The sequence below is a fragment of the Thermobia domestica genome, chromosome 11 (genome assembly GCF_964235325.1).
Source record: "Thermobia domestica chromosome 11, izTheDome1.hap1.1, whole genome shotgun sequence".
Classification (NCBI taxonomy): domain Eukaryota; kingdom Metazoa; phylum Arthropoda; class Insecta; order Zygentoma; family Lepismatidae; genus Thermobia; species Thermobia domestica.
This window is the reverse complement of record NC_137464.1, coordinates 51,892,303-51,920,120: the sequence shown is the minus strand read 5'-3', so window position 1 is coordinate 51,920,120 and position 27,818 is coordinate 51,892,303. Positions and strand designations below refer to the sequence as shown.

Here is a 27,818-nt window from a genome sequence, read left to right as displayed (position 1 = left end):
ATATTTTTAATTTTTAAGGGGTCTGAAGGTGGGATGAAGAAATTCTCATGCTATTTAACACGTTGGCTGCCGTATTGGGCCGATGGGCCCAACAGTGAACTTTGCTACTGCGCCGCGTTGGTCCAATGGGACCACCATTGTAATATTGAGTTTATGACTCTATTCCCAGCCGTTGGCTCACAACTAAAGCTACTTATTCGTGCTGTCGGACCAATACGGAGCACGACAGTATACCGGAACTAATGGCCTGTGAAAAAGTTTTTTGCTTACTAACTTTATGGGAGGAGGATTATAGCAACCAGTGAATATTTCAGTGAGAGTTACATAATACTGCATCAATGGCGCCTGGGGCCCAACCAGCTAATTTTGGCCGGCAGTTAACGTGTTCGTTTTCTTGGGATACAAAATCTACTTTCAGATAGTTGAAATAAGAAAATAAAGTAGAAATTTCGTAGATTTGTGGGGTTAAGAAGTGCAAGATCGTAGGCCGAGAAAACGCGGGGTAGCCAAAGGGTAGTTACATAATATAGGCCTACTTTGAAACAGAAGTCATGAGTTCTATTCCATGGCGCTTTCTATCTTATGACCACACATGATTAAGGTCTTCACAAACCACTTGTGCCCTAGTATACTCTTTGCTGATAATAATAGATACGTTAAACCATAATTTGACAATTAACACTGATTTTGTGGTTGTTTATGGCTAATTTTGTCAGAATTCTATTTGTGTGGATTTTATACCTATGAATATATATCGTATATTATGTATATTATACGAAATATTGCGTATGGGTTACTCTTCATCGTATTCAGAAAAAATAACTCCAAATAATCCCACGAAACGGGATATTTTCCACAGGTTGGCATTACTGATGTAGAATTTTCTTTTCTATTTTACTCGAAAGCTTTAAAAATGTCGGTTACCACTATCTTACCTCGATCTGCTCATATTATATGTTTCATCTTTACTAATTAAGATAAACTTAAGAAAAACTAAAAATGAACTAATTTAAGAACTAATGACAAATTTGGGCTATATCTCATTAACCATATTATTATTATTATTATTATTATTATTATTATTATTATTATTATTATTATTATTATTATTATTATTATTATTATTATTATTATTATTATTATTATTATTATTGATTTCTGCTCTGAGAATGGCTCAACGGCAAAACTATAAAAGTTTTCCGAGTTTTGCATTCGAATTGATTGCAATGCACTGTACATCATGCAATGATTATAATACATATCGTAATGAATAGGCACTACACAGGTATAAACACATACCACATTTACTCAATTTCTATTTCCATATCCAGAAGGGAATAAAATAAAACAGGGAACGAAAAGATGGCCATGTGCAGTATGAGATGGGCTATGCAAGCCTTTTTTTTTCTTGCTTTTGTGGATAATAGGAAGTCGTCAGTTGGGGAAATCCACAATGCGAAGCGGTTTCATTCGAGAGAAAGCGAACAAATTAAAAGTAAACATGTTCTCAAAGAGAAAGAAAAAGAGGGATGAAATCTATGCAAAAGCAAAAAAAAAAAAAAAAAAAAAAAAAAGCAAACAGTATATTTCCGAGTATTTTCGTAATTTTGCCTAAGGCTTAAGCATCGTTAAAACTTCTGTTACAGACGAAATCAAAATTTTTCAAGAGTAGAGCAAGTCATGTTACATGTATTCCTTATAAAACGAATATTTCAATGGGGCATTAAATCTCACAATAATATCTCTAAAATCATTTATAAACGGAAAGATCTCTGACCTATATAAAGTGAAAGTTCTCACTGAGCTGAATGAGTGTAAATCCTCATGCGCAGTTTTCGACAAAAACATATTTTTTTTGTAAACGTCATACAGATACTTCTAACAGTGATCCCCATACTACTTATGAAGGAATGCACTAGAAAGCTTGTTTATGAATTACGGAGGAGTATGAATTGAAGAGCTTGGTGGAAGAACGGCCAACTTCCACCTTCACGAAACATAAGTTTTGTGGCTGAAGTATAAGCTAGTGTCACCTAGTGTTACTCATTGGACTAAATGCTTTGTGAGATATGTAATAGTGTTCTGTATCTACTCCTACAAACTAAAATACCTACGTTACGTAGATTTTTTCTACATTAAAACTGCACTTTTCTCCAGATCACAAAATTGTGAGATACGCCCTTCTTACATTGATCCCTTCAATTAATAACACTGCCATATATACACACACAAAAAAAATAATAATAATAATAATAATAATAAGAATAAGAATAATAATAAAGGTTCAGTTCACTGGACCCCAGGGTATGAATTCGATGTATCTTATTATACAGAATCCAAATTTCGAAAGCCCAGGACGACCGATCGTGTCTATTTTTTGTTATGGGCGAAATACTTGAGCAATTTTGGGTGCAAAAGATACACGTAGTTGAGTTGATTTTGAATTTAACGTCCCTTTCAGCAGTGAAGCTATATGAGACGGGACCTACTGATTAACATGAAATCCAAACATCAGCTTCTGCCGGGAAGGGAGGATACACGTAACACAGCTATACAAAAAAAAAAGTTCTGTGTAGTGGACCTCAAGGTTCGATTAGTTTTATTTTACAGAATCCAAATTTCAAACCTCAGGATGATCAATGGTGCCAATTTTTTGTTATGGGCGAGAAAACCTGAGAGATTTTCTGTAGGAAGGATACACCTAACACAGTTGTATAAAAATGAAAAGTATGGATTCGATGTACTTTATTATACACACAGAATCCAAATTTCAAAGCCCAGGACGATCGATCGTCAATTTTTTGTTAGGACGAAAAACTTAAGCGATATTGGATAGGGAGGATACACGTAACACAACTATACAGAAACATCTGTAAAGTGGACCCCAAGATATGAATTCGATGTATTTTATTATACAGAATCCAAATTTCAAAACCTCAGGACGATTGATCATTTCAATTCCTTTTCACGAAGGAGAAAACAAATTATTGTGTGGGTGATAATAGGAATAGTAAGACTGCAGGGGACAAGTTATTATGTGAATTTGGTGTATGCAGAAGATGTTCAGGAATATACCACATGCTTCCTAATACGTACACATATAAGTGTTTCATAATACGTACTTATCTCCGCCCTTCTGGAGGCGGAATTGAAAAAAGCCATGTTGTTTCCACACGAGAGAATCCAGGATTACTATGAACTGGAAACGCATACATTATCTGCAATGAGTGGCGAACACACTCAGAATCTTCCTCACCCGGAAATAAAACGAAAGTTGAGCCTGTTTGAAACCCAGTTGACACTTATAAAACTATACTATATTCCCTACTTATATTAAGAATTATGAGCAATGATATCATTCTACCTTTAAAGTATAGAAGTAGCAGTTTGGATTAAGTACAGTAAACCATTTTTAATTTAATTTCCTATGAACATAATTCATATTAAGCATAACTATTAACACAGGAGACACCCGAGCCTCATCCTATCTTATACAAAGAATAAGAATGGCTGTGCAAAGAGGGAACGTAGCAGCGATGCTAGGAACTCTCCCTCCGGGAAAAGCTGTGGACGAAATTTTCCTCTTGTAATCACTCTCCTCTCACCAAACTTTCGCAATTGCTACTAGAAGAAGAATCAACCATTTTCATATATTTAAAATATTAAAAATGTAATTGGCCCTAGGACCGTTGCTTGTGGCATTCACTTCGAAAGTCTCCAATTTTGGACAGTATATTTTATGTTACATAAATAGCTACATTCCTCATCAAATAATAAGTGATAATTAATAAAACTAATATTTATATAACGTTCTAAAAATTCATATTAAGTATGTAGTGATAATTTAGGAAATATATAGTAAAAATTTTAGGTTTCTTAATAAAAATAACTTTGTATACTGTTAGTATATATATGAGCTGAACACAGCAGCTAGCCTAGCCGGCATAACCATGGGACGTAAAACTCAAAGATTTCATTTCATTTCATTTTGAAATGCGTGGGGCAGGGGGCGAGTATGAGTAAATTGATGATCATTCGATCCAAGGTGCAGTAAAAGCAGTTACGCCACTGCGTTACACACAGCGTCACTGCATCACTGTAACGTACAAGTTATTTAAATACATTCATACCCAATACCAGTATAAACTATAAAATCTTATGTTACGTGCCGAACATAGTACAATAGTAAAATGTTTAAAAACAGTCATATAAAGTAAAATAAAAATAGAATTTTAAAAAAATGATAAAATAGCTATCATTCAAACTTGTCTCATCTTAAAATATAAGCTGTGTTAATTATTGATTACAAGAAGCTAAAATATAATAAATGAATATAAATGTTTATCATGGCTCGAGTCTCTAAGATCCTGTTTGATATTAAAAGTAAGCGTACTATGTAAGTAAGATACTTGTATCTTTCAGTTTAACGTTCCATGATTATCCCTTCTATGCTAAGAGAGACGATGGTTAAAGCATATGGATGATGATAAAAGGGTTGGTGGAATGAGAATATGAGAGGAAAGGATCATACCCTGAGAAAACCCACGGACACGATGTTGTCTGCCACAAACTTACTTGGCCGGAGATTGTATTACCATGAACTGCACGCGCCAGAAGTAAACACTCTAAAAGTGAGTCACTGTGCCTTCTAAGACACTAACGAAAGAATGCTTTGTACCACTTCTATATAACGTAATATATTATTATTATTATTATTATTATTATTATTATTATTATTATTATTATTATTATTATTATTATTATTATTATTATTATTATTATTATTATTATTATTAAACATGAGTATATTACAGTGAATTATTGGTTTCTTGTAGAACGCTCTTTGGTTTCGAGTTTCAAACTTAAATATCCTAAGATAATAAACAGATCAATATTTTAGTTAGTATTTGCTTCAGCTGTAGAGTTCCCATCCAAGAACATTATTCAAATGTATATACATATATGTTTGTAATGTGTGTGTACAAATATATGTACGTGTGTGTAGGTAGATGTATTTATCCTGCAAAATCATATTTTTCTCTCTTTCTTTCAAAACATAATCGACGCAGATGCAAACATTTCCATGTTGGTAACAAGGGCGCACCAATATAGGTGATTACCGCTGAATATAACGAGTCCTATAAATGCAGAATCCAATAACAGTAAGTTGTCGAAATGACATGTTGTTGACAACAATTTTGTCATCGCACATAATGACAACAGGAACAGAAATTGTGTACATGTGAGCTGGAATTCTAAATGCAAATGGAAGGAATAGGTGTCGGCAGTGCACCTATGAGTGAACCTTGCGGTACTACTTTGATATTAATACCACATAATCAAATTAAGTTTGCGTTCGTTTATGTATATATCTTTATACTATTTAATTAATAATTTCATTTTTTGTTTTGCACTTTGCATTTTGAATTTGAATAATTTTCTTTTTGATCTACAAAAGAGAAAGAAGTGTAAATTGTATCGTATTGGCTCAAATTCTACATAGTTTTAGACTTCTAAACTCATGCTATGCACGAGTATGGGAAATCCTAGAACGGGCATGTGCGTCTGTGCGTAAACTCAAGTGTATGTTAACAGATATCTTATACGGAGTAAAAGCCTGTAATATACATCGAGAAGTGAATTTTTGGAATCGATTTAGCGTCCCAAGAATAAAGGCCATCTGCTTCCTTACCCATCCATACAGCTCCGTTATAACTAAACGGTTAGCTTACGCGCCTTTGGCGTGGGAGACCCGAGTTAGATTCCCGACCGGAGCTAATGTGGTTCAGGTCCCACATTAAGCTATAGTTCCACGTCTCATATAGCCTCGCTGCTAAAAGGGACGCTAAAATCAAATCAACTCAACTTAGTTAATACTCAGTATACCAAGGGATTGCGCGTAACAGAGTACAACAAAGGAGGGTTAAAAAATGTCCACAATTTAAATTATTAAAGCAAGTATGAAACATGCAAATATTCTCTTTTACATACTTTGCTGCTTGTTGCTCAATGTCTTGTTCAGGAAAACTATGTGAATTCTAATTCAGTCACTCTTTTCCGCTGAAGAATGAAATTCATACTTATTTCTATAATTCGAGTAAATATTATTGACAAAAAGCCATCTATAAGAAACCATGATGGGAATAGCTTTATGCACATTATGATGACAAGTTACACCTAGGGAATGATACTCTAGTTCAAAAACTCTTTTTAACAAAGGGTTACTTTTTAAAGAGGTAAATATTGAACGACAAAAATAAAATATAGAATATTTTTGACACGTTACTAAATCAAAACGAATAATCCTGTGTGCCTCTTTGTAGCCAAGTGAATAAAGAGCATTATCCAGGGTTCGATTCGCGATGGGAGCTCATGTATTTTGATTCAGCATTAAGATGTAAATAACATGTTGACACAAGAAAGGAGTGGTAAACCAAACTAGTCAAGCAAACAAAAATAGTGTTACGAAGATACATTATTAAAATAGTGTTGGTATGACAAAAATATCCGTAGTTTCAGGCTAAAAATACACACTTTTACGCTTCTATGATGAAAAAAGTCTGGAGTCTACGATGAGAAGTAGTGAAACAAAAATTGCACTGCCCGGTCCTCAGGGAAGTATTTTCCTGATAAAAAGTAATTGATATACCGAAAGATCTTGTAATCGGTAAGTAAATGTCAGGAGAATAGAGCAGGTTTATACCTTAGATCATGGATAGTCTGCCCCGTCCTTTGAGGGGGTGTACTGAAGTGAAGGATGCATTGAAGTGAACTTTAGAACAATGTGTTTGTCTATCATTATAGCAGGTTTGTTGCGAAGAGATTTAGAGTGCATTTCAAGGAATTCAGGAATGTAAAGATTCATTGTAATCACACATTGAGGTGAGAAACACATGATGCTACTGTAGGTTACGATAGTATCAACAAAACCTTCTGTGGTTATAGGTATAGTTTTGCAAACCATCTTGAACGTTGATCACGACCTGAAAGCTGTCTTGATCTTTTACAATTGACGTAGTAAGACTATTTTCCATTGGAAGTGACAATGCGGGACAAGAAACATTTCCGGCTATTTCGTACATAGACTACAAAGAATTTTAAATCTTCAGACAGTGGTCCCTGTTAAATGATGTCAACACATGCAGAAACATATGTCCTACTTTTAAATCTTATCTGTTACACATATTCGTCAAATGACTGTCTTGATGTATACCTATTTCGTCTTCTATACCATAAGTCTTCCTCGAAGGTTCGTTTCCACTGTTCCGTAGGATCTCAGAAAGGTAAGAGTAGAATATCCCGAGAGAAAGGCTTGAGTACATTGACTGTATATCAGTGACAACGTCGAGGAAACCTTTGCCCAGCACGTGTTTTATAATCGGACCATCACCGTGTCTGACGATGGTTGTAGACCTCAGTTTTCAATATTAACACCGGCTAGAATCGTTACACACCAGTAGCGTAGCCAGGATGTGTGTTTGGGGGGGGCCCAAGTGCTGTTATAGGTACATATAGAAAAATTACAAACAAAAAAATATATAAGCATAAAAATATATAAAAAATTACCAACATCAAAGTACCAAAGTACATTGTCGGACCTCTTTGGGGGGGCCCGGCCCCTCCGGCCCCCCCCTTCCCTACGCCACTGTTACACACCAATGGCATATGGCAAGTACATTCACAACTCTTGAGCGGCTAGATGTGCAGAATGTTCCAGTTTGAACTCCAAAAGAAAATTCATTAGCAATTGTGTACCTCCCTTACGAGAGATGTATACCCTGTGGACCATCTGGACTACGTCACTATATTTGTTTTGATTATAAATTGTTTGAACTAAGAATATGAACTAAAATGCCACGTGCAAAGATGGCCGAATTTGTCTGTTTTATATATAATTGTTTATCACACTATTAATGTAATAAAGAAGGATAAGCGGCGTATGAACACATTGAAAATGAAAAACAGTATATGAAGATTGTAACAAATAATAAAATTGTCCAAAGTAATGAATTGTAAATAGTAAAAATTGAATAAAAAATGAGAGCAAAGCTCCCCAATACTTACTGTTTACAGCGCCATCTCTTTTTGTGTGTTTTCTATAGTGCACTTTTACATGGCATTAATTCGGTGTTGTGTAACCAGCGTAACTGTGACGTGAACTTTTATCTATTGTATGACATTAATTGTTGTGATTTAGTCTTATCCCAGTTACCATACTGTTTAAAAAAGAGTCCATAACTATTGGGTTGATGTGAATGAAACTCCGATTTTACGTCTGGTGGAAAAAGAACTCTTTGTACCGAAGCTCTTGGATGAACTGAAGTCACGGGTACCATATCATAAACTCCCTTCTTCAGAAAACAAGCTAAAATTTCCGTCACACAGAAGGCACTTTGTTGTTGATTAGGGTCATGTAAAAGTATACTGTTGAACACACAAACTGAGAATTATTGAGAATCAAAACCGAGACATTCTGCATATCAGTCTCAGAAAAACTCAATAGTGGATTTGAGGAGGAGTGAACGAACGTATTAATTGTAGAATATCATGTCGGCGATACAAAGCTTCTACATCTGCAACCACTGACAACATTTTCTGATTAGCTCCTTAGGAACAATGAAAACAGACTTCCAAAAAAGTATTCGTACTGTCATTCGGCGAATCTATGCAAAATGTAAGCTAAAAAGAAAAAAAATGTACTCACAGTTGCTACCCAACACTACCTAACATGCAGTATCATTTAGAAATGTGAAACTATTCGAATGTGCTAAATAACTGGAAAGGTTTACTGTCTCGTATTATCACTTCTGATTAAGAAGAAAAAAAAAAAAACTAAATATTCTATTACTCTAGTAGTCAGGAGAGTTTTTGGGTCGTGATCATCATCCAGGATAGATTTCAAGACCATCTTTCCAGCCATAGAAGGTTTCGTTGCTACAATAGTAATCTATGATAGCATTATCTTTTTCTCATTCGATTTAAAACATTTCCTATGGACCTGTATTACAATCCTGAAATCCGTGAAATGCACTGCAAACTTCTTCGCAACAATCAGTAATGATGATCGACAAATATACTGTTCTAAGATACATTTCAATGCACGCTTACATCTGCACTTCAATTCATGCATTCAAAGGACGGTGAAGACCCTCCATGATTTGAAGTATAACCCTTCTTTACCCACCCTACTCTCCTGACATGTACTCACCGATTACCACATCTTTCGGTATACTAACTAATCATTTTTTGTCAGGAAAGAATTTTTCTTATGACTAGACGGTGCAATGTGCGGTTCATTACTTTCTCTCATCTCAGATTCCACACTTCGTTGCTTATGGAATTGAATCGTTGGTTGAGATACTATTGACTAACTTGGTATTGTAGTTTTCAGTTTTTCATCTTGGAAAGTGACACATGTCAGTTTTACATTTCTGTCGCACTATTTTAAGAATGATTCTTGTAACAGAGTTATAGTTTGTTCAGCTAGCTTAATTTTCTTCGTTTATCGCTTCTTTCTTGTGCCGACGTGTTATTTACATTATAACGCTGAATCAAAATACATTAACTGTCATCGAAACTGGAACCATACCATTTATCCGCTTGATCACAAAGAGACACATTAAAATTATTCGTTTTGATTTGGTTAGGGATATTTTGAATAGGCGTATATTTTAAAAAAACATGTTTGAAACAAAAATATACACCGACATATAAGTTGATCATCCATATACAAGAAATTTAATGAAGTACTAGTTGAACCAGCGCACCGTTCTGTTATGACCACGAATCTCCTTCCCACTGTGCATCTCTTCTTACTCATGCAAGTAGGAGACTCACAAAGAAAGTAAATTGTTAGGTATAGATGTTCGAGTGAGTTTGTAAACATTTGTAGAAGTAACACGATATCAAGTGGATATTTTTTCTAATAAATCCATATCCGTCCAAATACGCTTCATTGCGTCTCTTGAGGCCTTTGAAGTTGCCAGTATGCCATAGATTTTGCCATTCAGATTTAAGCAAAGCGCCCGCAATGTCCGTCAACCCGCCACACGTAACTTCTCTAATGGTTGCCTAACACCGTAGTTTCGGCCTGCAACAATGTTAATCTTATGGGTTCAAAACGGCCCTTAAAATGTTAAATAGACCAATAATGACACGGGTTTTGAAAATTTGAATGAGAACTGAACAATCTTCACAAAATTTTGAATCGACCAATGAAAACGACAGATTTCTAGCACTTGTGGTTTCCAAGATCTCATCCTTGTAGTCGAAAAGATTGGAGACAAACATATAAACTTTTCTTTGGAGACAAACATATAAACTTAGCATTTTAATATATAGATCATTAATGTGTTCTCACGCTAGTAAAGAAAAGCAGCTTATGCCTTTTCGTTGTAATCTTTTAATATCATTATTTTACTCTACTGTCTGCTATTGAATGGTATGGTCGTTGTTCATACGTATGCTATTCTTTCGAAGTATTCGTACTTCAGACACCTAAAGTTATACATCTTCTTAAGTATAAAAAAAATCATCTTTCATTCCGTAGCCAAACTTGTCGGTAAGATGGCATTCCTTGCTTACTATCCTCACAAAGAACATGTATTTCTTAACATACTGAAAAGTTTGAAAGCTAAGGTTTGCCATCGGCTGGTTTGGCAACGACATTTTCTTTTTACATATTTCATTCATAGTAACAGAGCCACAAACAATCCTCTATGACATGCCCTGTCTATGCCTTAATTTCTCTCTTTCTGAGTTTAAAGTGGATCCGTCTGTTGTGCAACGGAAGTGTTGGAGAAGTAAGTATACAAGAGACTACCGACAGTTCTCTACTTGTCAGTAGATTTCTGTTTGTAGTTTAAAGTATAACTTAACAAAAGTTAATTTCTTATTACATTGTTCCAGTTTTTACGAACATAAAAATCTTACAGGTAACTTACTATTCAAAAAAAATACAATAATAAAAAGCAAATGAGATTCAATCCGTTGACGAAATGCTTCGCAAAATTATAGTCTTCCATCCTACTCATTTATCCACGAGGACTTCGTTAAAGGATTTCATACTTTATATATATTTATAACATATATTGTGCTTTTCTAGCCGTAGGGCGTCATTTCGAGGCTCGAAAGATTTTTTTCTTTGTATGTGTGTGTATTTGTGTTCAAAATCTTGATTACAGAAGCTAGACATTCTAGTGACTAGATTTAAACTAATATATGATTTAGTATTTTTTTTTTTTCGTCCTTTATCCAGCACATTTACTGGAAATTTCTGATTTTTCCCCGCAACTACAAAAATCCCTCGAAACCACGATTGACAGGATAGTCTCAATAGACCTTGATCTTGTTTTTTTCTTATATTTTTCTTATTTTATGGGAACACTTTCATACAAGGAAAACTTTCTATCATTTTAACTTACTAATCAGTTTACTTTAGCCAAAGACGGAAAGAAAAACGTAATAAATGGGGAAAAAAACATGAATTACAGTATATGTGCAAAAATTTAATGTCTAGTTAGTATGGTTAGTTAATGTATAGTTAGTACGTGTGTATAGTTAGTAGTTCTACGAGAATAATTGTTCATATGCATTTTTTTTTTAGAATACATTAACATATTTTCGACTTCAATACTTTACATTTTTATATATATATTTGCTGGCCCTTGTTTGCAAAATGAAAAAAAATTATACAATTTAAACTTTTTTAAAAAGACTGAATAGACCAGAGGAAAGAGATCACATTTCTGTTGAGTAATTTTTTCTCTCTCTTTAGATTGAAAACGGAAAATGTTGAACTCACAATAATAAGCAATCTATGGGATCATTTGTACAGGCATGATTAATTTCAGAGTGCGCGGAATTACCTCTCCAGGGACCTCATACACCAGGAAGTAGATCAAATTGAAAAGCATAAAATTCGTGGAAAATAACAATATACTATAAAGTGTTTTTTTTTCATAAGTATTTTTCACAACCATTCTTGTTTTTTATTTTTCTAGTATTATTTACAATTTCAATGTTGTGACTACAGAAAAAGATCTATTAAAATATTCGTAAAAAAAAGAACTGTAAAAACCATACGCGTTTCACATATCTACTGCTGAACCACAATTTTATATGGTTTGATTATACAGGGTGGGTGGAAACCCACTATCTGGTTTTAAATGTTGGTGCTCTATTAATGTTTAATGGATTCTCAAAATTGTTTTCTTTTATATACGAATGGAATTGCGAATGTGCCTTCAAAAAATAAAGGCACTTTTGCAATTTCTATTTCCAGGGATTGACAACACTGCTAGTAACCAGCGCTGAGTGAGTGCAGTTGGCAACACTTTGAGACAATGTGTACTCCTGCATTAGTCGTTGGAGTGTAGCAGACTGTTAAACATGACAGCTCCATTGGCGATCTGCACCAAGGAGGAAATGAGAATAGTGTTTAGCTTTTGTGAAACCTGCTTACATTATTCGTCCAATGCAAGCACAGTATGGTGACAGCTGTTTATCGACGTTAATAGGAAACATGATGCGGTTATCTATTTAAAATCAGATAGTGACTTCCTACTCACCCTGAATACGGACTGAATTTTGTACGGTTAAAGAAATTTGTACTTGACATAAAAAATGTACACGAAAATGTAAAGAAGGTAGCAAACCAAAATAGGGCAGAAGATAGCTTAAGGTACTTGTGTGAAATGACAATACTTACTGCTATGTGCGATGTGTGACATACAGTGAAAGTATAGCAGATAATCCAGAGGTCAATGTGAGCACATCTAGTACCATGTTCTTCCAGAAACAACGAATAAAGAGGATAGGAGCTTAGATGTCTTCTTAGCTTATGTGAAGCCATATCTCTGGGACACGTTACCAAAGCTCAAGGAAACCTCTGGCGTGTAAAGCATTGCGCAATCATGGATTAGATAAGAGTTCAGGTTAGCGCAGTGATCAAGAAGGTAGTAAAATATCGTGTTCGTCACCGAAGTGAAGGACATTGCATATCCAGGGTTCCAACATGGTTTTGTAAACTGTTTTCCCTGGCATTCCCTGATTTATACTGAGAAAGGTTTATCTATTTCCCTGCCAAATTTTAATTCCTAAGGATACACGACTTGAAGTTAGGGCACTAACTTCCTATAAAACGGATTAGCGTAGGGAACATGCCTGACCATATATGTTAAATCAGTATACCTGAGCATCCACACAATGTAAAAGGCTCTCAACTATTCGGGAATTTCATGGTCCTACTCTCCAAAGACTATTATTAGATCCTGGTAAAATTATATGAAACTTGAAAGAAAGTATACTCTTTGAAAGGAATAGTCAAAAGAATAGTCAAAATCGGTACATATGCATTGAAGTTATACGTGATCTCGAACACAATGAAGTAGGTTAATTACGATATTAACATTATCAATCGTTGAGAAGTTACATGGTCTAGCTCCGACGACTATCATTAGATCCTGATGAAATTTATATAAAACCACCGCAAAAGCACTTTTTTTTTCAAACAAAAAGTAAATCAACAAAATTGGTGCATCTACGTTGAAATTATGCGTGAGAAACACATAATTATGAAATGAACACTGTCGGCCATAGATGTTCATTTTACTTCGACCTCACTCACCCTCGCCCTCGCAGTAGCAGTTGGCCCTCTCCCTCGTTCACCCTCGCCCTCGCGAATGGAACTGTCCATCGCCCTCGCGTGCCCTCACCCTCGCTGTCGAAACTTGTCCTCGCCCTCGTGCACCCTCGCCCTCGCCGTCGAAGCTTGTCCTCGCCCTCGCGCACCCTCGCCCTCGCGGCCAAAACTTGTCCTCGCCCTCGCGCAAACTCACCCTCGCCATCGAAGCTTGTCCTCGCCCTCGCGCACCCTCACCCTCGCTGTCGAAGCTTCTCCTCGCCCTCACACAACCTCGCCCTTTTCGTCGAAGCTTTTCCTCGCCCTCGCGCACCCTCACACTCGCCATCGAAGCTTGTCCTCGCCCTCGCCTTCCTGCTCAAAACTTTTCCTCGCCCTCGCGCACCCTCGCCCTCATATCATTAAGGGCGAGGGTAATTGAGGGTGAGGAGCCCTCGAGAGGGCCTCCTTCGTGAGGATCAGAGCATCAATTATTCAACCTATTTGTTGAATTATTTCCTTATCGTCAGTGGCGGATCCAGGGGGCGATCGGGGCGATCGCTCCCCCCCAGAAGAGGAAACTTCTTTATTTTATATATACAAATAAAACGCATCCCAGAGTTTGCAGTATTACAACCCAGATCTATGTAGCAGTATTACAACCCCCCCCCCCCCACCAGAAGTCCGTCCTAGATCCGCCCTTGCTTAACATACGTCCTAAAGAAAGGAAACTAAACATATCATCGTATAACTTACTGTGGAACACCTAAAATGGAACAACTGTTACAATGGAGATCTCGGTGGATAGTGACGTTTACATCATTTATCAACAGTATCCAATGCCTTTACTTCAAAATGTTCCTTGAACTACAATGCAAGCATAAATATTCAGCCACACAAGGGCGGCTCTCATGAGGGTGAGGGTGAAATCAAGGTTTGATGAGTGGCGGTAGAGTGACTGCCGCGGACTATCTGTCAGAATTTGACAGTCAACACGTTGGCCATCCCTGATGTATGTAGCGTAACTGAGGAATTTGAACAAATTCAAAGGGAAGGATCTAAAGAGCTTAATTTTGAAACTCCGTCAGCAAACAAATAAAATACTTCAGAACACTATTGTTGAATTATCACCCGGAAATATATACCCACTCTAACCTATAACATGAATGACTTCATTGATTTGAATGTGAATCTAAGTTAGTTGGTATTTTAAAATATAAACTGAAATGTGTCAATGTGCTTGTAAGGTTAATTTCGATGCTCAAATATTGTTATATTCACCACTAATAGAGATACATTTGTCCTACCTTAACAATGTTAAAATTTTAATTTTTTTTTCAATAATTGCCATAAATATGAAACTTTGTCTTAAGAAACTACCCTAGGGGCCAATTTGTGCACTTTATCACTTTTGTCTTGGTTTATTTTTGGCAGCTATCATTGTTGTAAAGTTTATTTTCAGTAATTTCCACAATTATGAAATGATATCTTTCAAACGTTGTCTCAAGGATTCCTTACACTATAAATACGTAAAGGCAAATGAAAAATGAAATCTTTAGTTTAAGATCCCACGATTATGCAAGCTAAATGCTAAAGGAGACAGAAGTGAATGATGAAAGAAATAGTTGAATGAGAATGTGGTAGGAAACTGGAGAATCCCCAGAAAACCCACGAAACCGATGTCCTCCACCATGAACTTACTTGTTCGGGAATCGAACATGCGACCCTTCGAACAAAGGTAATTTCTCTATCGCTGAGCCACCGATCCTCCCTAAATGGCACGCTCAGAGCTTAGCGCCTCCAGGGGCCTTGAAAAGATTATCGAGCCTAAAATGATTTAGCACTGACTTTTATAAATCCACCAATTCAACAATTAATAATGTCGTGCAAACTTTAATACGTGCAAACTTTAAGATTTAATAATGAAAGAAAAGATGAAATCTTTAGTTTAGCGCCCCAGAATTATGTAACTGCTAAAGGAGATGGTTGAAATTGCAAGTGAATGATGATGAAAGAAATGGTGGAACGGGAAAGTAAGAGAACAAACCTTTATTTTCTTTAGCACAAATAATTAAATATGTAGATTAATTGATTTCCAGAAATTTTATTATAATTAGCAATTAAAAACTGAAAGGGCGATCACAAACTTTTCTTGCCCAGGACCTCGCAACAATTTGTTACACGCTGCCATATATCATTAAAACAGGAGTAGAGTGACTGAAATATTTTGCTCTGTGGTTGAAAAGTAATAATGCAAAACAGACAATTATTGACTTGAAGACATAGGATAGTTTAAAAATTCTGACTGGGGAATAAAATCTTCATTTTTACGTCCTACGATTATCGCAGTCTTGTAGCCAACCTGAAACGAAAGAGATTCAGCCCACTGAAGATTCTTTGCGAATATCATTTCAATGTGAATTTCGAACAAAGATCTAAGCTTACCTTCATGCTTACGTTACGTCAAACAACTAACATATAAGGTGGAAATTATTCAACTTTTTTCATAAGATGTAATCCAGCTGACTAATTAAAATTTTATAAGCTTTATATGTTATATGTTGATTGATTAAATGTTGCACCTGATAATATGTAGTCGTTACTGCTTGTTACATAGTATTAGCGTGTGTAATGGTTGTATGGGGGAGAGGAGTATTTAAACGCTAATATTCTAAAGTGAAATATTTACATAAAAATTAGGATAATTAAACATTTTCTATAACTCGCTCTTAGACTTCGACTCTGGTTATAGGTCGATTACCGGTGATTACTGTAAGTTAATGATATTGAAATATACAAAGGAAGTTAGTATAGTGTCTAGCAAGCATGTCTGCTTTGCAGCAAGTCTCAGGTTCGATTCCCTTGAGTGAAGTTTGAACGCGTTATGGTGGTTCGGATCCTACCATAAACTATAGATTCACGTACCATTTAGCATCGGCATCGGTGATGAATTATAAAGGGACATTAACTCTAATACGTCAGAATACAGACAGATCGACTGATTCCCAGATATTCATAAGTAAAACTTATATTCTCCAAGACAGCAAATTACGTTAGTAGAGTGCTATTTTTTTCTAAATATAGATCATGAACGGTTTGAAATTATGTTTATTCTGTTGTGTGAAAACGTTTCTCTATAGTTAGAATTGAGGACATCTTCGAAAGTTCCCCTTCGGGAGGATGAACACTAAGAATCATGAAATTATAGGTGTAAACCTGAATGTAGTTTTACCCACTTATCTCAATAGTAATCTATGTAAATGTAAGGTCACTTGACCAAAGGCTTAGATAATGTCCCCACAACCTCCACGATGCGGGGCCACCAACTCCAGGGATGTAAAATATATAGAAAATGTTTAGAAAGTAGAGGCGAATAACTAGGTGCTGCAGCGGGCAGGGGCTGTGTTGCAATAATAGACTATCAAAAACTTCCTGCTCAAGTCCTAAAATTTCACACGGCGTACACCATAGTCTTAAAATTTTCACAGAATATACGCTAGTCTTAAAAATTTCGCAGGTTATATATGCTAGTTTTGAATATAGTACTACACGCCTTGAAGCAGAAAGTATGCGCAAATGACTAAGATTGAGCAATACACCTTCGTATACTCTCGACTACACCCCTGAATATATGCTTTTATTTTCTTAGTTTGCTTATATACGTGTGACGAAAATCTGGGAGGAACGCGACCACCCAAGCCCCATGATTAGATGAACCATAGCCGAATACTTCAGGTAGTTTTGCTTCTTTATTTCTAAGTTTTCCTATGCTTTGCTGACTAAATATCAGTTGTCAGGGAGCTTTAAAACTTGCGATATAGAACCAAATCATTCTATTTTAATATCCTATTTAGCGAAAAAAAAAATAATAAAAACGTTGATAATGAAGGGTAACAGATCACAGAAAGAAGACTACTGGACGCCCAAAATAGTCTCCCTTTTCAAGACTGTGCGCTGCATATTCTTACACTATATTAAAAACGCTTTCAAAGATACCAATCTTAAAATAAATAAATAAAATAAAATAAAAAAACTTTAGTTTAACATCCAACGGTTATGCCATCGATGGCTAAAGGAGACTAATGGAATTGCAAGTGAATGATGATGATAAAATAGGTGGAATGAGAAAACGGGAGGAAACGGGAAAATCCCGAGAAAACCCAAGTATACGCTATCGTCCACGAACTCACTTGGCCTGGGATCGAACGAGCGACCCCTGAAACCAGAGATTGGCTGTAGCACTGAGCCAACGTGCTCTCGTCCAATAATACAAATCATGTTAATCGTTTAATTGCAATAAATATTTTCGTTTTTAGTTTTCAGTATTGACTTAATAGTTTTGTAACTGGGTACTTGGAAAACGGATAGGATTTCAATTAAAAACAGTTTGTGGGATGGCCTAGATAGTTGCGATCTACACTTAACGTAATTATCTTAGAATGAGATTTTATTTACAAAATTGACAATTCAATTAAACCATTAACAGTAGTGATTTATAAGATAATCCTAATTTAAGATCAATTAAAATTATTGATCAACTGACTTTGATGAAGTGGATTACACTAAGTGTTATCAATTTACGGTGTCTACATTTAATTCATTTAAAAAGCTCGTTATTGAATTCTTCGCTCTCGCGCTTTCGCTTTTCCTCGCCCTCGCGCACCCTCACTCCCGCCATCGAAGCTTGTCCTCGCCCTCGCGCATCCTCACCCTCGCTGCCAAACTTGTCCTCGCCCTCGCGCACCCTCGCCCTCTTCGTCGAAGCTTTTCCTCGCCCTCGCGCACCCTCACCCTCGCCATCGAAGCTTGTCCTCGCCCTCGCGCACCCTCGCCCTCGCTGCCGTAACTTGTCCTCGCCCTCGCGCACCCTCACCCTCGCCATCGAAGCTTTTCCTCGCCCTCGCACACCCTCACCCTCGCCATCGAAGCTTGTCCTCGCCCTCGCGCACCCTCGCCCTCGCGGCCAGAACTTGTCCTCGCCCTCGCGCACCCTCGCCCTCGCGGCCAAAACTTGTCCTCGCCCTCGCGCTCCCTCGCCCTCGCGTCACTGTGGGCGAGGGAACTTGAGGGTGAGGATGCCCTCGAGAGGGCCACCCTCGCGAGGGTGAACATCTCTGCTGTCGGCCATTAAGAGGTTTCATGTTCTAGTTCCGAAGACTATGTTAGATCCTCATGAAATTTATGCGGAACCACCGGAAAAAACTATTCTCTCCAAAAAATTGATGGACCTGTGTCGAGTTAAGACCCTTGTCTGTTTCTACTCGTTTAAAAAAGTATGTATCTCAACTCAGAAGGTCAGAGACTCCACAATGTCTACATTAAGGGATTCAAGATGCTGTAGCTTAATTGATTTCAGTGTTAAGAACCTGACCGTAAATCGTGCACAACACACCTTGCTATAACTTGTAGCATCTGTAGCCTATTATTCTATTTTGTTGTGTTGATTGATCCGTATATAACCTAAATCAAACAACCTTATTATTTCAAAGTTGTTTTCACTATCAAGAATGACTACTTTGTTTCCTTGACATTAAAGAACTCTTCAATAATTTCCCTGACATTAAAGAAGTTTCCAATAATTTCCCTGATAAAAATCGAATTCGCTGACACTTCTTAATTTTCCAGGTCTGTGGGAACCCCTGTATCACATGCAGTCGCGCATCATTCTATATAAAATTGACTTCGTGTAGGGAATGGAGTAAAGGAAATATATTCGATTCCAATACTTCAAGTGTAGTCAAAGTCACATCTGTGCATAGCAGACGCAAGTGGACACTAAATCCAATAATATCTCATACTGTAACGTCCGTTACCCATCCAATGAAGTGATGCAGAATACACAGTTGTTGCAGCAGTACTTTCAAACATATTTGGGATCATCATCATGATGCAGAGGCAAGATTCGTCCGAGAAGATTATGTTGTGTTTCTAGGCTTTCCATGGTTGACAATCAAGTACCGCTGCAACGACAGACGTATTTGGACTACGCAGTCTAAAAAAGCCGTAGCAATGAACGCTGTGCAAATACGGTCCGTCGTTTAAAGTGGCACTGAATTGTGGCACTGGCCGCTGCGTAACCACTCTAACGTTCTGTGACAGTATCCAGTATGTGGCTACCCGATCTATTTTATCCATACGTCCATTTGCCGTCTCTCTCCATTGTATGATGCGGCTGTTGAGATACTGCGCGTTGCTGTATATGACCTTCTTGAAGCCATCGATTCACTACTAGCTTCACCAGGTAAAGGAATTCTAATCATTAGCTTAGATTTTAGTTGATGGGCACGTTGCTACTTACCTGTCGCTCTGGTGAGGTTTTCTCTTATTTTGAAGGGTGCATAATAATGCAAAAACTAAGTTACATAATAACAATAGTCAACAACTTCATCAACATAAACATGAAAGTCGAAACATTTTAAAGTCCCAACAGAACCATGTCAAGACGCGAGACATTTTCTCCGACATCGGGACGAGTGGTAACCCTGCGGTACTTCAAAATAGAATGACACGTGATAATTGCCCTTTTGGGAAACAAGGGCGAAACTCTCCTCTCCAGATAGGTCTACTTATGGTACATACTATATACTTGATTTTAAGAGATAGTGATTTCCAACCTAGAAAGCCAGAAATAACAATGTTGGGGATAGTTATTCTGAGCACATGACACCGAAATAAAATTTCGTGGGAAGTTATAGATCTTGTAGACTATAATAAGACGCGCCACCTTTTCAAAATCATTTGTTTTGATCAATCATCATATTTTCTAGGAATCCTTTGGAATTTTTGCAGTAGAACCTTTCAGATATAGAATACTGATATAGAATTTTACTCCATCACAGCGCCACCTATAAGAAAGCAGAAGTTACGGTAAGGTACAGCCCAAGCTTTTAGCTTAATAACGTAAGACCATGTAGTGTTTCTTATACTGTCAATTAGGAACTTACCTTGAATTGGAAAAAAAGAGGGTAATCAATAACGAAACAAGAAACTTGGTAAACGCTATAGATACACGTACTTCCTCAACTTCTAAGCAATTAATTTAATTGCGCCGATGGATTCCTTCGAACCAACTACGCAATTTGTTTGCCTGATCAATTTCAGTGACGTTTATACGAGAGCAACCACTCTCCATGGCTCTTAATAAGATGCATCTAAATTTCTATCAACGTTGCCGGCTTAAATTCCTTCCCCTCTTCTTGATTTCCAACCCAAATTAGTTCTTTGGTAGAAGTAAAGGAGGGGGAAGCAACAACCACTTGTGAAAGACAAAAAAACATCAGAGTTACCTCCAAATATATATATAAGAAGTGCTCTTACCTCCAAATGCTATACAAGCAATTTCAATAGTCGTTCCCTCGTTGTAGGGCCCAATGATATAATGAGGCACAGTAGCACCTGCGTCATCGATAATTGTAAGTCTTTCAGGAGGTACTGAAAAGGAAGAGAAAAAATAATGCATTTTTATATATACATGTTGGTAAAGCATGGAACAATACAATTATATCTAACAGTTTTTTTTCTTATAAAACATGAATAATTTGTTCATTAAATACTAGCATTATTCAAACCACTTCATTGAGCGCAATTGAAAAAAAAATTGGATCTGAAATTTTATAAAATAAAAATTAATGGAAAGCTTCAAAATAATAAGAAAATAAAGAAAGAAATAACAAATAAGGCACAATAAAAAGAATATAAATAAATAATAAGGCAATAGCGCAATAGTAAATAAAAGAAACTGATCAATAGTTGTCTCTTACAATGTTCATACAACTTCCATGGAATTAAAGGGACTTTTTTTTTATTTTAAGGAATTAGATTTCTGGGTTTTTGGTATCTATGGCCATGTTAGCCCGTCACGTTGAGGGATGATGCCTCTTGGTGATCACCTTATCCAAGGAAAGGAAAGAAGTAAGCGGTCTGGGATTTATATGTTAGGTACCATCCCAGCATTTTCCTGTGTGAATGAGAAAAAACACGGGAAAAACTCACTCAGGATAACTGGCCTGAAAAACCTTTTACAACTTTTTCGAACGAGTATCTTCAACGGGAATCGAATCCAAGACCGTCTAGGGAATTAAAACCAATGCAGATGCACAATGGCTAGATACAAGAATTACAAATTCTCCGTTTATTTTTCACATCTTGAAATGTATAGTATAAGTGCACATAAAGAAAAAAAATGTGTGTGGCGTACGTAAAAATTAGATTACATGCGTAAAGCCTTTAGTTTTTGGACTTAACGGACAGTAAACGCATAACTGAAAAAGTGTGTTATACGTACTTTTCGTATAAGTGTCCCGAATAAATGTACTTTCTATACGAACGAAATAACTGTATATAGGTGGTCAGGCTCTAACATACAGATAGGCGTATGTAACATATAGCTGACAGGTGTAACGTACGTATATGTAGGTAATATACGGAAGACTGTTAGACGTCAGACATCCTGCAACTGCATGATGTAACGTCTAAGGAGAGTGGGTATGTAGCATATGGATAACTTATGTTCCGTAGGCCTACTGATTTCTGTAGTAAACATAAGGATTCCGATTATTTGTACAGTAAGGGACACTTCTGAATGGTACACTTTTGCCGTATATTTCCATAAGGGTGTACCGGATAACGGAATCCAATATACTACTGTCCAGATAACAGATTTTTCTCAGTGTGGATGTATTTAACTTTAAAAACGTGATGAATTATTTCACTCGTTCAATGTGAATTTTGAAACCAATTTTATCAGCGATCAGCGACTGAACAACTTGCACGTATATACTATGTATAACAATTCTTTAAATAAATAAAACTTTTTTTTTTCTTCGACAAGCTATTAGTTGTTTAACTTTTTCACCACGTCACCAATTGAAAGTATCTAATGTGATACACAGTGCACAAAACCAGGTGATCCAGAATTGTAGAAACCTTTTAATAAATGATAAATGCTGCAAGATACATTCAAAGTAACAATGTAGAACAAGGATGGAGGGAATATTTGAGGATCTGTCACAATAACGTCTACCTCTTGAATTCTGTCCGAAAGCAGAACAAAGAAAGAGTTATATCTTCGTAATGGTTAGTGGTAGAGCAAAAATAACAATAGCATTCAACTTTTAGGAAAATGTGTTATTAAAATAACATATCACATGCAATGATTTCCATTTAAGATAATTGCGTAAAATTCAAGATAATGGAGGTAATTACGACGTATTCTTAAACATTTCCCTATCCTTATTCCTCATCTGCACTGTTATTCTGGTTATATTTTGCAGCGCTTACAACTTTTTAGGATGTTTCCACAGTTTTAAACCGTTCAGTATTTACTTAAACCAAACAATTTTGCAAAATGATAACAGTATTTGTTTACTTGCACAGTTCTAACAATAGAAAAGATATTGTGCTTAAATGAAAATAATGTATTGATATTGGAGAATACCATACATTCATATCTAATATTTCAAATAAAACTGACCAATTGCTTACACAGTTTCACTCAAGTATATGCAACTATATGTGTATTCACATAATATATTTATATATCTATATCTATCTATATATCTGTATATATATATATATATATATATATATATATATATATATATATATATATATATATATATAGATCAGGGGCGTCATTTAGGGGGTCAGGAGGGAGCAATTTCCCCCTCAAGAATTTGAAGAATACATATACTTTAATCGATTGTCTACTAATATACTAGTATAAAACGCGAAAGTCTTACGTCGGTGGTGCTGTTGCTCCCCCCAAGCGAAGTCCGAAATGACGCCCCTGATATAGATATAGATGTATATACAAGGTCGGATATTCTAAGGATTTTCTAAGGAGGGTGCATCAATAAGTACCAGTACATTTTAATTTTTTAAAATGCCTTTAGGCATCTGTGATGTGAATGAGGAATCGCCTTGGAAATGCTAAGTGTCTGCTCTCAGGGATTCCTTTTTTTTTTTTTTTTTTTGTTCAACTTTTAGAAAATTGACTTAAACTATATATTTTGCAAAACTTCCCTTTGTTTTAAGTCCAAACGGAAAAACAACAACAGCAAATTTCTGAAGGTGTTCTTGTTTTGACTGCTATCTTCTGACTTTAGGTCACGTGCACCTTTGCACCCCCTAAATCCGGCCCTATATATATTAAACATACTGAACTATAATGTGTATTGAATTAGTTAACCAAGCTATCCTATGGACTTGTCACAATTTTCTCAACAATTGAACAAACATGAATACAATACTTTTTCTTAACCGAGCTTAAATTGACGTTGCATGTGTCCATGTTCCCACACGTCACACCTTTCTTTTTTTTAAAAAAAAAAAAAAAAAAAAGTTGACACAGCTCAAAACTAAGGGAGAGTGATTTGAAAATTTCTGCTACTGGAGTTAGCAGGGACAAACAAATGACTCAATTGCTCTGAGGGGTCATTTTTGAGTTGTATCTTTTTTTTTTCTATTAAAGGATAAAATGCACATTTAAAAAAAATGTGTTTGCGTGACTTTTAATTACCTCAATAGTGAAATAATATTGAAATATTGTTGTTGCAATAATTCATTTTAATACCAGGATTGCTGTACAAGTCATGACAACTATTTATTTATTTATTTATTTATTTATTTTTGGAGAATGGAAACAAAATAAGAAATTCTGACATATGGAAATGAAATGCTGGTATAGTAAGCGACAAAAGTTGTTTCAGTTTGGTAAAATTTATTTTGAAAAAAACGGTGGCATGGTAGGAACGTACAATGTTGGTATGGCTGTAACGCACCGGTACAGAAAACTACATTCTTTTTAGTTTACTGAAAACTACACTCAAATTGTCCCTCCATTCTGAAGTTAAATACGAAACCAATTTCATCAAATGGAAAGAATTTTTGTCGCAGATCGTACGTAAACGCTATGTGAGGAGTTAATAGCCATACGTATCTTCATCAGGATGTAACACAAGAAAAATGAATGCAACGAATCGATTGTTTCACATGTGAGTTCCACGCAATGGTTTCATCAGTTTTTGGTTGTAGTTGAAACCGCGAGGTGATAAGTGTGGCGAATATGATGGATTCTCGAGTACCTATGTCCCACTCCCATCAGGCGAGAAGATTCTGCACACAAGCTGTCGTACGGGTTGTAAACACGTATGAAACTAGCGATTCGCTGGATTGATTTTTCTCATCCTGTATCCTGATGCGAATAGACCCCTATGTATGTTCAATCAATCCCCTACATGTAGCGTTCTCATATCCATACTAAGTTTCTATTTGAATTTTTCAGAATTTATTGTTTTGTTCCTATTCTCGTTACAAAAGAAATCGTTGTCATGAGTTTTGCGGTAACCTTCAAATAACATAACTGCCATCATGTTAGTCAAACACATAATACAAATCTTAAATCATTAATTTTTTTATTTAAACTACGAGTATATACCCGTTTCTTCCGAGTTACAAAAGTTACTATCTTCTTGCGTACATATTTTTTTTTTAATTTTGTTCAACATGGTGAAAAATGCGTATTTGTTATGTGAAGCACAGCAACTATTTTGCCTCTAATTTAAAACATTTGTACAGAACACTGGGCTCTTATTTGCTGTATTGCTTGTAGTGAAAAAATTATCTGTTTATCAAGCCAGGTGCACAATTCTTCCTTGTTCATTTTATCGAGGTAAAGTTGTTTATCAGCTGTAAAAGGAAAGAAAAAAAAAAAAGATTCGGGAAGAAAAGGGGAGAAATTAAGCTTGCGTAATTCTGCAAACGAAAAGAACAGAAATATCCTCAAAAGAAAATAAAAGATGGAGAAAGAAGGAAAGCGAAAAAAGAAATGACAAGAAAATTGATGCAAAGCCTCTGATGAAAGAGACAAATTGGGCATAAGAACTCGACGATGGATTTGCGATAGTATCTCTCTCTAACCCCTTTTTTCCCTTCTTTTTGTCACAACCAGTTCTTTCTGAGCATCGAAGTTGCATTTTTTTTTATCCTTTTGTCTCTTTGCTCTTATTCTTCTTTCCTTTATCTATAAAGAAAAAGGCTTTCTAAGTTCTATTAAATATCACTCATTTCCTCCAAAAGATCCCTCATTTGCCCTTTTCCTTGCCTTAAGGAAAAAAAAAAATTGATTTTATGGGCCCTTCTACGTATTTTTAGTTACTTTTCTGTTTTGAGATTCTGTACTCATTATATACCTTTTCTGAATAGAAACTGATGTTTGAAAAGAACATCCAACAGGAACAAAGAGCAAATCGAAGGCTTAAATCCATTGATTACTAAAGAAAGAGGAGAATAAACACGGAATAAAGCGAGTAAGGAAAATGGGAGGAAAATTCTCAGGATTTTGACAAGCATTCAAATAGTGTATCGATTAAGAATTCAAAACCATATAGAACACTTTTCTTGGAATAGCTTCGTAAGTATCTGCATGATGCAAGTATATTCATTTTGTGCATTGGGTTGTATTTTTGAGTTTTGCGTTTTATGCTTCTGTCATTCAGACTAAAGGAGGCAACTAGAAATGAATGACGATGAAACAATAATACATAACATCCATGCTTTAATCAGCGGTATCAAAGCTCGCTAGCCCAGCGCACAAGGCCAACAATCCTACGCGAGTATATATTCGGGCGTTCAGAATAGTTTTGCAAACGAGTTTCGTCAAATTTATCGTCTCTTCTCGAAAACCAGAGACGGGCACCTCACTCATTTTTACCCTCGAAGGGCTCGCCTTATTCTAATTTTGGTAGATGAGTGTGAGAGCGAGTGAGGGTGAAAGTGAGGGAGCCGACTGATTGTAAACTGAGTGAAGGTGAGGGTATCAACAATTTTTGAATGTCAGGGCTAAAGAGTGTGAATGTGAGTCAGTTGTTTGAGGGTGAGTGTGAGTACGAAGGAGGGTTTCAATGATATTTGAGTGTGAGTGTAAGCAAGTTGATTGAATGTAAAAGCATGTGAGTGTGACGGAGTTGACTGAGGAAGAGTGGCAGTGTGAGGAAGTTGATTGAGGGTGAGTGTGAGTGAGAGTGAGGGTATCAACAATATTTGAGTGATAGCGAGTGAGTGTGAGTGTGAGCAAGTTGATTTAATGTGAAAGTGATTGAGTGTGAGTGTAAGGGAGTTGATTGAGGATGAGCGTGAGTGAGGGTAAGGACATCAGCAATATTTGAGTGTGAGTGTGAGGAAATTGGTTGACGGTGAGGGTACGTGTGAGTGTTAAGAAAAATGCCCATCTCTGAACAGAAGTACATTTTAAAGACGAGACGAGACAGAATTCTCGTCTCTTTATGGTGATGAAACGAAAAGTTTTACAAGCGGGCAGTAATTGATCAAATTCTTTGTTCTCAAACACGGTTTTAATATTACGTGATTCATAATATAAAAATTGAAAATTGGTGAAGTAATTCTATGCACATAATAAAGGCAATTTATCAACATTTAAAGATAAGCAAATACTCCAATAATAAATATTGTTTAAATGTGGTTTAAATATAGCTTAAACATAGCATCTCTCGTGACACGGAAGGATTCTAATCAGACGCGCACCCAGAAATTTTTGTTGAAGGGGTTCAAACTTTCGGGAGAGAGAGTTTAATACTACAAGCCACTATGCCTATGTGGTATTGAACGGGTATATGTTGCATACGAAAAGATGATAAGTAATTGTAAAATACTTCTAACTATATTTTTAGAAAAAAATAATAAAACTAGATTGTTTTCATAATAGAAAGAGTACAAATAAAGTGTAGGATTAAATGTTCATGTTATATCAATCATTTCTTTGTTAAACAAGTATAACTTTATTTAAAAAGTGAACAAGTTTATGTTGAGTTAGGAAGTGTTTTGGAGGTGACCGTACCTGGTGGTCCTTCCCGTGGATACGCCCCTGATTCTGATAACTTCTAGATGAAATTAAGATAAAAGAAAAAAACTACCATAAATTTTGTGCAAACATTTTCTAAACGAAACCACAAATTTTTAAGATAAGAGAAGAAAAGTTTTTCGAGGATCGAGAAGACAAGACGAAGAATAAGTATCATCTCGTATTGTTTCGTCTCGTGGATAACACTAGCTCAAAGCCTCAGTCGGAATATGTACGAGTTCGACTAGAGCGGAGTTTATTAAGGACAACGAGCTCGACGGAATTTGAACCTGAGCTAACGTTAGCCTTATGAGAGTAATGAGCGCGAGTCTCTTTGAT

General features: G+C 36.1%; 1 protein-coding gene across 2 annotated transcripts in view; it reads right to left on the bottom strand.

Moving 5' to 3' along the window:
- The window catches only part of LOC145664069 (nephrin-like), a 727,167-nt gene that overhangs the window by 536,041 nt on the left and 163,308 nt on the right, over positions 1 to 27,818 (bottom strand). For both annotated transcript variants that reach the window (XM_081730409.1, XM_081730410.1), the window contains exon 4: positions 20,939 to 21,052. In XM_081730409.1, coding sequence (XP_081586535.1) covers positions 20,939 to 21,052 — 114 coding nt within the window. The remainder of the gene's footprint in view (positions 1 to 20,938; positions 21,053 to 27,818) is intronic.